The 13,611-nt window shown below is 39.5% G+C and overlaps 1 protein-coding gene across 4 annotated transcripts in view; it reads left to right on the forward strand.

Annotated features, from left to right (window-relative positions):
- Positions 1 to 11,876, forward strand: part of WARS2 (tryptophanyl tRNA synthetase 2, mitochondrial) — a 44,376-nt gene extending 32,500 nt beyond the window's left edge. The window contains exons 4-8 of one of the 4 annotated variants that reach the window (XM_077174237.1): positions 666 to 751; positions 3,385 to 3,503; positions 5,479 to 6,488; positions 7,382 to 7,511; positions 10,273 to 11,876. In XM_077174237.1, the coding sequence (XP_077030352.1) occupies positions 666 to 751; positions 3,385 to 3,503; positions 5,479 to 5,927 (654 nt within the window). In that variant the 3' untranslated portion in view covers positions 5,928 to 6,488; positions 7,382 to 7,511; positions 10,273 to 11,876. Of the gene's footprint in view, positions 1 to 665; positions 752 to 3,384; positions 3,504 to 5,478; positions 6,489 to 7,381 lie in introns of all 4 variants that reach the window. The other 3 variants (XM_077174238.1, XM_054627824.2, XM_077174239.1) reach the window with 3 other exon arrangements.
- The last annotated feature ends 1,735 nt before the right edge of the window (positions 11,877 to 13,611 follow it).

The raw sequence follows: 13,611 nt of genomic DNA on the forward strand, positions 1-13,611 counted from the left end.
AGGGGGTTAGTATATTTAAGTATTGCTAAAAGTAAAACACAGGTATGTCGTTGCTAGAACAGAATTAGTGTTTGTAGCCTGACTGTCTTGATCTAGTTGATCCATATCACGGAGCAGTAGAGGACTTGAATGCATTAGGTAGATTGTGGGGAGCAGTGAGAACTGATGGAGACAGCACTGGACTCTGCCTCTGTAGTTCTGGCTTCTCCCAGCTGTCACTGGCTGTCCTGGTGACTGTGTGTGATCACTGGGTCTTGATCTCTAACACAGGTATTAATACCTTTTTGTATCTCCATTATGAAGTGTTTCAAAAATTTATTGCTGAAGACACTATTTAAAAAGTAGGATTTATGTGTAATATTCAAGTTTAATAACTTAGCCTTATGGTTTTGCATTTGAAATCATTTCCATTAATATCGTTACAAACAGAAAACAAAAGAAACCCTATGTTCCCTTCTCACTAGAATATCAGAACAGTGTAGAGAAATTCATAAATACAAGACATAAACCAGAATATATTCATAAGGAGTGGATTTTACATTACACTGTCTTCTGTAGAGCTACGTAATAAATTACTCAATTATTCAGAATTCTAATTAATTAAAATCATAGACCTTGATACCGTTAGTCAAAGTGTGATTGTTCTGTTTTTCTTTTCCAAACAGATGAAGCGTGCCAGCCAGAATAGCGAAGGAACTGTTGGTTTGTTGACATATCCTGTGCTTCAAGCAGCAGATATTTTGCTGTACAAGTAAGAGGCAGAATGTGAGCCCATGGGCAATGTCTGTTCAGCTACATTGGAATGAATGCCTGTCAGGTCAACATGCTAACTTTTTGAGCAGGGGAGCTGGGTGTGATTAGATCAGAAGATTGGAAATGGATGACAGACTCTCAAGAGGCTGGTTGAAATCTAGCCTGGTTAAAAAGCTACTGACAGGGCTGTAAAGAGCAAAATCTGGTCATGTGAGAATAATTCTTAGGCAATTATAACAGACTGATTTTTAATTATACATATTGCACATTCACACTGATACACTTTTTTTTAAAGTAGTTATGCTTTATTTTATGCAGTGTACTGTAGAGGTACTTAAACTATCTGTATGTAGCATACCAATATTAGTGGGGGATTCTGTGTAGGCCAGTTCATACTGATGAGAAAGAGTAACTTAGTGACTGCAGCTTGTAGTACCTGGCTAGTGCTGCAGTGGAAACAGCCCCTAGTGAGGGACTGGGCACTCAGCAAGCCTAAGCCTGTAGCCTGGCTAATAGAATTTGTAGTGCATTGTCATTACTGGTTGTATTTCATAATATGATTTAAACTGTCTCAGTAAGTAAATGTTGAAGACAGTGCACCATATATTAATTTTTTATATGTTCAGAGCATATGTACTTTGTAGCATTGTTCTGAAGGAACTTGTGAGTATTGACTGGGACAGAGAATTAACACAGAACTGAGGACAAGGATGTCAGGTCAGACTTACCAAGATTAACCAGTTGTGAATTCAGAAAAATGTATCTAGAGAAATTTCATGTTAATTGATCATAGTAGGGAACATGGGACTGTTAAAAGACCAAGAGATGGTATTTCTAATTTACCTAATTTTAACTAAAAATAACAGGAAGCAGAAAAAGGCAGAATTATTTTGAATATCATAATGATTTTATTTGAAGTGAGTCCCATTTGATTGTCAAATATTTGAGTGATTTGAGCATCAAGTATTTAAGGGTGAAATTTAGACAACATTATCAGAAATCACATTGTTTTGATTGAGCTCAACCATGTCTGTCACTTCCATCTCTAATAAGATCAGGTGTTTCATCTTTCCTTAGCAAAGCCAGTGGTTTGTTGGCTACTATCTGTATTAACAGCAGGCTGTCCACCCAGAGCACAAAACAAGGAATTGAAAGAGAAACAATATCTCTTTGAAGAAACTTGACTTAATACCTTTAATAAGAAATGTCTTAATGTAAACAAAATAATATGAGAAACAAGAATTGGTGAGAAACAGAAACACAGGAAGGGAACAGCAGTCATGAAGTAGAATTTAGAGCTGGAGGAGGGGGAGAAACAGTACTAGCTCAGATGAACCAAGGATCAAAGAGACAGGAAAATGGACAGAAGGTAAATGCACGACAGAAAGAAGTAAAAATAGCACCAGAATAGAAAAAAATTTTTAAAAGCCAGCAAGGAAAAAGGCAAGGTATCGTGCAGAGACTTTTATGGAGATAATATGTTTTCTGTTTAGTGCCAAACTTTGTGAATATGGAACCATTTTGGCATATGGAAACATTTCTTTTGACCTGCTTAAAGTATATTGATTATGGTAACTGATTTTCTCTCAGTTATAGGGCACTGTGATTTCCTATTGATTCCTACTGTAACTGTTTTTAGGTTGCCTTACTGGCTGGTTGAGAATAAAGGTGGACAAATTGATTCCTGGATGTAAGCCCAGTAATTCAGAATCGGAAGGAAAGCGTACCATGTTGATCTGAAATTTTCTGGGAACTTAAAAGATGCATGGTGAACTTCCTTATTTTGGAACATGTCCAGTATTCATAGCTGAATACCCTGTAAGCCTTAGGAAAAAAATCTGCTGGGGGATGGGAGAGTAATCAAAAGCTGGCAAGATTTCAAGTCTGCCTCATCTAAAAGAATCATACATTTTTAGCAAGTATGATTAACTGTGGGAAAGAATCACCAGGGGAAGTAATGGATTCTTCACCTCCTCATGTCCTCTGATGCAGATTGTGTTTCCCTCCAGAAGTGTATTCAAGCCATTGAGTTCAATACAGAAGATCAAATTATCCTTTGAATCCAGCAGTTTTAATCCTCTAATAACACTTGTGACAATAGAGGCACTGGACCACATGATTTATACAATTGTGATGAAGAAGAAACACTCTCTTCTTTCCTTCCCTTGATACATCCTCAGTACTAACTCCTCAACAACAGTTATGTTTTCCTGAGACTTGACATGACAAGCTGCTTGCACTTTATGCCTTGCAGATCTTTCTTACCTTTTTTTTTTTTTTACTCTATAGCATGCACTCTTTGATCTCTGAAGAGGCAGCAGGAGATACTAAAGAAAACTTTCTTTGGGCTGAGTTTAATAAGTTGCTCTTACAGGTATCTTTGCCATATATGTCTTCACAAAGGGCTATTTTTGCCCTTGGTTATGTGCTTCAGTTCAGCACAAAAAGCAGAGTCATCCTTGAATATGTTCAGTTTGGGATCTTGCTCCCACAGCACCTTTATCTAGCTGGGACTGAGTGTTTGGTTCAGTCTGGCCCTCAGTCATGGCAGAAGCTGTTACAGTCTTGAGTAACATTTCAGCAGAACCAGAGAGCTTTGCTGAGTTTCCTGTATCTGTCTTTTATTAAAAGGTCAACACGTGTTCCTGTTGGAGAAGATCAAGTCCTGCACCTGGAACTAGCCCAAGATATAGCACAACATTTCAACAAGAAATATGGAGAATTCTTTCCTGTGCCCAAAGCCATTTTAAGTGAGTTGGTTATTTTTTTCCCTTAACTGTGCTTCGAAGTTGAAGATAGATTTAAACATTGTGGAAATAGTTTCAGGGACCGAGAAAAGGGGGCAAACTGATATTAAGGGAGTGGAAAATTAAAACCTGGCAAAAAGAGCCTAGAGGCTGTGAAAATGAGCTCCCAAGATAGATATAAGGCTTTAGAAATCCATGGTTGAGGAATGTACGTGACATCTGGTATTCTAGTCCAGCGGGCCAGATGCACTCTGCTGCCAGTCAGCCTTCCTCTTCAAGCACAGGACTTTTTAAGAGTAGGGTCTCTATTCCATGTTTCTCATTCAGGAGACATGGCAAGGCAAGAGACCTCTAGCAAGCAGAATTCTTCACTGACCAAGTCAGAGATGTTTACTTTAGGGATGCTGAACAGCCTGTTGTTTTATATGTACAGTGCTCCAATTTTTTTTAAGGGTGTTTAATATATGCTTGAGTATTTCAATATGTGTCTGTCACAGAGCTTAAGACTTAAGGTTTTTGATCTTAGTCTCAGGAAGACTTACAAGGAAAATCTTCTCAGCCATTTTTGAGCTGTAAGGTCATAGGCCGGGGGGTGAGGAGGAGTCAGATGGCGCAAATGGCATGTTTGCTAAGAAACGTGAAGAATTGGGCAAGGATGAAGCGTTGCATCTTTGTTGTAAGTAATGTAGAGGAATGCACAGCAGAGACCTTCGCCCCCAAAAGGGCAAGGAGCTCTCACCTTAGAAAAGACAGGCAGCAATAAACCTTTCTCAATTTTCAAGTCTCAGTGACAAAAATGGTGTTAGACCTGGAGTGGTGTTTTGAGAATATTAGGGATTGCAAACGCTACAGTTTCTAATGGAGTACTAAGCACTATAAAGAGGAGCTGAGTGTAGCCTCTGATGCAGGTGAGGCTGTTTACCATTTAATAATAAGCTCAATTTGGAAAAAAAAAAGGAAAAAACTTTTCATTTTGCTCCCAAAAAGCATTCCTTCTTAAGTTCACAAGTATATGCAAACCAACAAAACATCCTAGATGAATGGAGAAGGTAGGGGACCTATTCAGACTGACTAGCTGTAGACAACTGAATTACCTGGACTCTTTCAAATTTGCAGAAGAGACCTTCCAAAAGGTGATTTCAGAACAAAGCACTTTCTGGGGCAATCTGAACTGTATGCTGGAAGAACCCTTATTCTTTCACTGAGTACATAGGCCATCTATGAGCAGTATGCAGGTAATTTTGTTGGCTGTATTAGGTGTCTAAAAACAGCTGGTATGAGTACTCCGTAGATAAGTGATACTTTAGGTACTCCATGAATGATATTTCTTGGTAAAAAACTGAAGCAGTGTGGATTGATGCTGTTAAAGTACTTTGTAATATTCTCCTAATGCCACTTATCTGTTTCATGTACATGCATGCATCTTAGCAGTTTGTACAACACCCACACCTTTCTTATCTAAACAGTGCTTTACATCTAAGAGAGCTGGTCAGTGTTGAGTTAGAGAATTTTAAAAACTGCTTTTACTGAGATTTAGGAGAATTTCCAAGAGATTTTGAGTGGAAGAGTTTCCTGAAATAAGGAGTTTAACTGTTATGGGATTCTTTTTTTTTTTATCAGTGGAGTTAACCTGTTTCTCCACTGCTCAGAACCATTCAGTAAGGTGCAGCAATGGAAGGGGGGAGAAATCTGGGGGGAAATCAGCATGTAAGCCACATAAAATATTAGAAGTACCCCCAGCAGAAGTTCCTCCTTAGGGAGGATGGGGGAGATGGAATGGGCTTCATTCAGTTTATGAGAGGAGAAAGGTGGCTTCTTAGAAGGACAGGAAGGATGCAAGGACTAAACAGAGCATACATGATTGTGCTCACAGCTCATTTTTGAGCAAGGATAAACAGCTTCATCATATAGCTGCACACTGTTCCTAGCAATTCTCATAAGAAACTGTTGTCTGTGCTCATAACTTTTTTTTTTAAAGGTACAACAAAGAAAATAAAATCCCTCAGAGATCCATCGGCAAAGATGTCCAAGTCAGACCCACAGAAGTTAGCCACTGTTACCATAGCAGACAGCCCAGATGAAATAGTGCTGAAGTTTCGCAAAGCTGTGACTGACTTTACCTCGGAGGTGACCTACGAGCCCGCCGCCCGCCCCGGTGTCTCCAACCTGGTGTCCATCCACGCTGCAGTGGCGGGGCTGAGCATCAAAGAGGTGCTGCACCAAGCCGCTGGTCTCGACACTGCTCACTACAAAATGGTGGTAGCAGAGGCTGTTATCCAAAAATTTGCACCTATCAGGAATGAAATCAAGAAACTCCAGGAAGACAAGTCTCATCTGATAAAGGTTTTAGAGGATGGAGCAGAGAAAGCCAAAGAACTGGCTGCTCCTATCTATCAAGAAATAAGGAGACTGGTGGGATTTCAATAGAAGCTGCTGAGTAGTTGCAAGGACTTTTGTATCATGGGACAGAGATTTTGTTATTTGTAACAAAATCATTTATTAATTATTAATCATTTTGGTTTGAAACAAAAACTTTTTTTTCCTGGAAGATCCAAGGTGAAGGCGATTGCATTAAAAAATGTGCATGAAGCCAGGTATTTCCTGTGGGACCAGCATTAAGCTTGTCTGGCTAGTCAAAGAGGGAGGACAGAAGCAATCATAATTCACAAAGAAATTGTGCAAAAGCAGATTATAAGGTTGCCTGTGTGGGTTTTTGGATTTTTCCACTGACCACTGCAGGAAGCTGAAGTATAGGTAAGGTGATCAGAATCTAGCAGAAGGCTTTGTAATCCCCTCAAGAACATACTTAGCTGTGTATATGCTGTTGTTACAGATGGACAGTTAATCCTACTGGGAGTTATTCAGCTTTGTTATGGTGATTGAACATGTTCTTGGATAACCAGAATAAAAGCAGAGACTTAAAAATAAATGCTCAGGATGATGACAAGGGAACTTACTGCTTCTCCCTATAGTTTCTTCAAATTCAGCGTGAGTTTTTTTTTTATGTAGTTTGTTTGAAATGAATTTCACTTCTGCCATTTGTGCCATTCTGCTGGTCAGGTCTAAGGTGCTTCAGTGAGAAATGACATGTGCTTCAGCTGCCCCTGTTTCACCTGCTGCTCTGTTTAACAGGCAGCTCCAGGATTTTCAGTTCAGCATCAAGTGTAGAACTGCTTAAAAAAAAGGTGTAGAAGAGAAGATATAATCCTGAATCAAAGAAATCTTGAGTTGAGAATCAGAGAACTCTCTGTAAAAGTTTACAAAATTGCTTCTTTAGAAAACTGTGCTAAGGTCAGAGCCAGAATAGAGTTAAATAGATATTTACAGACTCTTCACTACTGAGCCTTGAGAAACTGTAGTAATGGGAGAGCAATATTAGCCTGCCCTGATCTTGGGCTTCCCAAGGTCCACAGACTTGGACCCATGGATTGTGGCACCTGTTGGGGAACGTGTGGCAAAGGGGAATTGCCAAAAGGAGACACCATGTTCTGAAGAGGGGTAGTAGTACATGTTAAAAGGTAATGAAAGCCCTACTGATCCTGTGCCAGCGTATTTAGCTGTGTCGTTACACTTCATGGTGCTGTATATGAAATTGCTGTACTTTAAACTGAGTTAATCCTGTGCTCTGGCAGCTCATAACCACGCTATGCCTGTGGCATTGGTCATGAAGGATCGCAGTCTTACATGACTGAGTTAGTAAAATGTGGGGAGGGGGTTCTACATAGTGCAGTTGGTTGGTTGGTTGTTTTGGGGTTTTTTAAAAAGCAGTATTTAGTTAATTATAGGGAGTTAATTCAGAAAAAAATATTTAATTTTCCAAAACATAAAGCTGAGGACTGAGCGTCGCCAGATCTGTGCTGAGACCTGTATTTATTTGTTAGGGATCTGAAGAAGAGAACTGCCATGCAAGAGCTTGATGATGACAGATTTTCTAAAATTAGTCAAGACTAGAGAAGCAGAGTGGATGGAGACAGACTGATTGGAACCAAACTCAGTGTAGACAAGCCTAAGGTAATGTCCTCTGGAAAGAATAAGTATACTCAAAAATTGTCCCTGGTTTTAAATAAGCTGTAGTGGATAAGGAAAGAACATGTTATAACTGTACATATTTACGTAGTTTTACAAAGCTTTTGTCAGTGTTGTCAGCTGCATTTGAGCACTAAGATGAAAAATTAAGGCACACAATTACTGCTGCTTCCTGACTTAGCATATAATGTTTGCTGTGGCACTTTTTAATATAGATTGATTTCTGCAAAGGTCCCACAGTATGTACCTTGAGAAAAGCTAACACTGTCCTCATGAAGACTCTGAAAATCTTTAATGCTTGCTTATCTAGTTTCTACCTCTACCTCTTTTTCACTAGCAAAGATAGAAGCATATATTCAAAAGACAACTCAGAGTTTCAAGGTCTCTTTACACTTCTGATACTCAAATCACCTAATATATAGAGTTGCCATTCAACACACCTTCTCTGCAGTGGAAGGAAAATAGGAGCACTCATGGGAGGGGTTGACACCAACAGGTAATTTTGGTTTGTTACTTAAACTGTTCTGAGCAATCTTTCCAAAACTGTTAGATTCTTTTTCAGAAAATCATGTAAGTAAAGCAAGAAAAAAAACTTCAATAGAGCCTTTTCTTGGAGGTGAGGATTTAAAGCATTACATATTTAGCCGTGTTTCAAGCAAATTCACTAATTTGCCTCTTTTTAATTCAATAATACATTTGGGGTTTTCCCTTCTCTTTCCCCTATCAGTCAAACAAGTCTTATTTGCCTGACCTATTTCCTACCAGTAAGGAAATCTACATATTTTTTCATCTTCAGAGAAGTTAAATTTGTGTAAAATGAGTATATTAACCTTCTGATGGTTGACTAAACTTTTCATTTAGTTGCTCCTGTGGAGGAATTCTCAACATATGTTTGCCCAGTGAAATAATCTCGATTCCATTAACAACCATGATCTTTAGAATCCCTTGAGAGAAGACAACAAATGTAGATGTTTGCAGATATCTGTTGCCTATTTAAGTTTTCTTAGAGCATGTTTTTTTCTGTAAAATTAACCATCTTGGCATTCAGGTGGTTTAGCTGAGCTTGAAGCAAAGAGTTGATTCCAAGCGACTCTCTCCTACCTCCCTATCTCCCTTTGGGAATGTCTTAGTAAACACCCATTCTGTATAGGATTCTGTGGCAATGTTTACTAAGGAGTGCAGTTGAGTTGGAATAGCTGTTTAGGGAAAAATTTTTGGAGAAGACTTGATGCTTTATGTTTCATATTATTTGTTTCACAAAAATTTGTTTCACACAGTTTTTTGTTTCACACAAACTCTAGTGCTGGGGATTTAATGTTTGTTTGCAACAAAATAGGTGCACTCCTGAAACACATTTTCATCTTTGTTTTTATCCAAATCACATTCTCTAAGACTTCTCTGTGATGTCAGCTGAAGTGCAGTTGGTGGGGACTTTCTGCAGAAGCACACTTCTCATCCCAGCTGCAGAGTGGTAGAGACATGCCCTGTGTTGTTGTGGAAGTCACTGTAAGGTGTTCTTCAGGACAGAGTGAGAAAAAGGTCCAAATATATCTTTCCTAATTGAAGTAAAAAGAGTCAAAAGGTGGAGAGGTATCCTTACCCTGTGCTGTGTTGCTCATTGAAGAAAAGGAAGCAGAAACAATGATCCTTTATTTAGAAGGCATCAGTAATTTGTGCCTTAGACTCAAAATCTCCTCTTTTGCATTCCTGTATGTTTGTGCTCCTGGCCCACTGCAGATCCCAACTACTACATATGTGTCAGACATAGCATCTCCTGGTAAGATTCACTCACCTTTAGAGGTAAAACATTAACTCCACAGTGAATTACTTGCAAAAATCTAACAAAAACATTTATACACTTGAGACTTCATTTTTCCAGCTGGTTGTTCCTAGGAAGTCATGATATCACATAGTGAGTCTCAGCTCTGTGCTTTCAGTTTAGAGCACAGGGTTTACTGAGAATTTTAGATTCAGGAACAATGTTTTCTGCAGCAGAGATTCCAAATGATGGTTGGCCCCATAAATTAACTCTGGGACTGTTCCAGCATACGTCCCTGCCTCAAATAGCTGGAGTGCCTGGATATTGTACATTATACTGGAATTTAATTGTAACTCTTAAAGATGATACTTAGTTTTCAAACACCATGACCTGGCTTCTCAGATTCCCCAGAAGGCTTTCTGCATAGTGCTGATTCTGTGTGTGTTTATCTACAACCAGTTCAAGCAGAGCTCCTTTGCAGGATTATGGCTGCATCCATTAAAGGCTAGAGAATTCATCAAAATGAGCTGAAAGTCTAAGGAAGGACAGTGAAATGGGATCCTTGGGGACTGACCTGCATCTAAATGTTTTGGGAACCGTAGGTTTAGCAAAGCAAATGTTTTCTTATCCTTGGTTAGGGCCATTATGATCCTGCCAACAGTGTAGCAGTAAATACTGATGATGAAAGTGTGTCCTTTCAGCAGTCCAGCTTGGTTAGATTTACGTTCAGTACAAGGGATGGATCTTTCACCATTTTGATCTATGCATTTAAGCTTCTGGATGCTGCCTACCTTTTTTTTTTTTTTATGACTGGTGGACTGCTGTACAGAGAAATAGTCTAGCAAGTTGGTGGAGGAAACCTAGTGGAAAAGGGGTTTTGTTCAGGAAATATATTGTCTGTTCTTGACAGGAAAACAAAACCCCTCTTTCTGCTGTGTTGGACTGTCTAATTTCCTTTTAATTATTTGATCTGTTCATTCTTTCTAGGTAAATTTGACAGTAGCTGCAAGAAGAATGTCAATGTATTGTGTAGTCAAAAACCTTGGAAGGACCCATACATCTCTCATCTTTTCTAAAGTCTCTTAAATAGTGGGGCTTTACTGTTAGCATCAGCCAGTTTTGGGAAAAATGCTGCAGCAAAACTGTAGTCATATGTGACATTAATTTATGTGCTTAAAGCTTTGGTGTTTTGGTTTGGATTTTTTTTTTTTTTTGCTCTCTCAGCTGTGACAGAAGACTTACTAAATATTGAATTCCCAATGAAGCTTTTTATCACACAGTCCTGTCCAGATGACAGCTGAAGTAATGGAAAATTCTCTTTATTATCACAAAATATCCTGCTCTGATTCTCACTGTCTTTACTGTTATTCTGTTGGCTGTACTAATGGTCATATTGTGGAAAGATTGACATATAAGTATTTATTGTGTGTCAATAAGAAATCATTTTACCTGCAACAATCCCATATTGTTATGGAAATGGAAGATTCACTGATCATTTCACCTGTAGGCAGCTGCCTTGGTGTCACAATTATTTTATATAAAACCAAATGCCAACCTCCTGCACAGGTAAAGTAAACAGTTTAACACCTGGGAAGATGTTCTACCACTGTTGTAAATTGCTGTCACAGAACACCATGACTGAAGATGAGATTATCCACTGCAGGAGTGGGCTCGTGCTGCCTGTGGACATAAAATTAAGCGCTGAGCTTAACGTCTGTTGTGCTGTTGTGCTCTCAGCATTCCAGTATGGCTGTGAGACGGGAGCAGAGCAAATCTGTGCCACACCAGAAGGCTCAATCAGTTCCAGATGTGCTGCATTTGCTGTATGTGCAAGATGAAATGTCAAGACAAGAGTTGCAGAACAAAAATCCTTAAAAGTTATTAAATGTTTGGAAGTAACAGCATGCTTGTAATGCTTGGCTTATAAAGCCTGTGATAGCATGGTCTTAGCCTCACTCAGAGAGCTGACAGGAGCAGTCACACAGCTGAGTTTGATGGTGGCATAAGGTAAGCCATCTGCTTCCTCAGTACAATAATGTAAAGACAGTATGAGTCTAATTTGAGGGGTTACTGGATTAACCCTCACAGGTGGGAAATAATAGCTTATGGCAGAGCAAGGTAGTACCACATCTCTCTTGTGTCCTGAACCATTCTGAAACCAGATGCTCACAGCTCAGGTGGGGACACAAAGCATGGAGAAGATGCTGCATGGACAGTGTCACTTGTCCCACGTGCTGTTGTATCTATGACTCTGCAATTCCTCCACTTTCAGTTTGGCGTGACTTTATTGTCATCCATCAATGTGAAATGATGTTCACATGCTGATAAAATCAGCGGAACTTTGGTTTAAACACTGGATGTATGTTCTCTACTATCTTTGGTGAAAAGTTCTTTCCTGATGCCCCAGGATTTATAGAAAGAAATCATTAAGGCAGATAGAAGAAACTTACCAAAACAAGGCTACTTTCTGGCATTATCCAGAGTTTCTGGTGTTGGTGGTTTCTGGCTTCATTCACCTTGTTTACCTTCATGCTTCATCCCCTAAGCCACATCTTTCTCTGAGTAAAGTAAAACCTGTATGTTTAATGTTGTGAGACTGACTTTTTATTGTGACTGGAAACAGTTTGTCAAATATATTTGAAGAGTCTCTTTGTTTGCTGAATGAATAACAAAGATTTCAATAAGTGCCTCTTGAGTATTTAAGCCAAGAAATAAATATGAGTCGGTTGGGGTTTGCTCTGCCCACACTTACTCCTTCATGGCCTGCCTGGCAGATGTTCCTACAGCAAGAATGGGAAAAAGAAATTTTCTCCTTAGGGTTGAAGGCCAAACGTAAACTGCACGTGGCAGTGTGGCATCCATTATTTTTAGACAGTCCTCCTTAACTTTCTCTTAAATCTGGTATATCTGTTTGCACACCCCCAAAGCTAAAATTATGTGAATATTCAGGGGGAAGAAGCACTGGATGTGAATGACTAAACCCATTTCTGTCTCAGAGCTACTTTCTTTGCTATGCATGAACATTGGCACACAAGGAGGAAGGGCCTTGCTGCTTGGGAGAGGATTCCTGTTTCACCATTGAGACAACTGATCCAAACTGTGACACTCCTACCGTAAGTTTACCAACATGAACCCCCCTAGAAGGAAGCTGTGAAGTGGATGAATTTACAGTGTACACTGCATGAGTGCTGCAGGTTCCATAGTATTGGTGTGACCTGTTAGGAAAGTATCATTTTGGTGTTTAATAACCATTGCCAGAATGGCCCAAGGATGTGCTGGGATTCTGAAGATCTCAAATATCTTATGGGGAAAAGCTGAAAGAGTTGAGCTTGTTCAGCCTTGAGAAGAGATGTCTGAGAGGGGGCCTCATCCATGTCTGTAACTATCTGCAGGGAGGCTGTCAAGAGGATGGAGCCAGGCATCCAGTCACACCATGCTTGGTGGTGCCCAGCACTGGGATGAGAGGCAATGGACAGAAACTGATGCGCAGGAAGTTCCACCTGAACACAAGAAAAAACTTCTTCACTGTTCAGGTGCACTGGAACAGATTGCCCAGAGGTATTGTAGAGTCCCTCTCACAGAGGTATTCCAGAACTGTCTGGACACATTCCCTTGCCATGTGCTCTGGGATGAACCTGCTTCAGCAGGGAAACTGGAGGAGCTGAGCTGCTCTGATCCCTGCCAACCTGACCCATTCTGTGATTTTGTAAATTAGGATGTGTTGCTGATTTTTATGTGAGTTGTTCTGGCTCCCCTGAAGATTAAATGTGCTTTTTTGGGTGATTTATATCTAATAGGCCTAATTTGTACAGAGATTTGTTAAAATAAACTTTAGAGTTCCAAAATATCTGTGTAGCATAACAACAAAATTGAAGTGATGAGCTTTGCTGCTGTTTTAATCCACTTTGCTTACCAGCATCACACACTGACAGGAGTAGAAACTCCACTTTTTTTCTTCTTCAAGCCAACCAAGTTCTGACCCAAAGGGCTTCACTCTACTTTTTGCTTGCCTTTGAGGAGGTGGATTAGCTTGAGTGTAAATGTTGTCTTTATGGTTTATGAGGGTATTTCAGTAGCTGAGGGGTGGTTTATCAAGGGAGATCTCTGGGTGGCCTGAGAAGATTTAATGGATGCTGCCAGGTTTTGGGGAGAATGCTTTGCCTCTCTCCAGTTTAAAAAAATAAAAAAAATTTTTAAAAAAAGTAGTTGCAGATGAGAATTTAGTAAATAGAAAAGATTGAATATTCCCTATTTGTTTTATTAAATGTATTGCTACAGCTTCATAGAAAACAGCAAAATGTGCGTCATAAAGGCTATTTTGATGTA

Source organism: Agelaius phoeniceus, chromosome 2 (assembly GCF_051311805.1).
Source record: "Agelaius phoeniceus isolate bAgePho1 chromosome 2, bAgePho1.hap1, whole genome shotgun sequence".
Classification (NCBI taxonomy): Eukaryota; Metazoa; Chordata; class Aves; order Passeriformes; family Icteridae; genus Agelaius; species Agelaius phoeniceus.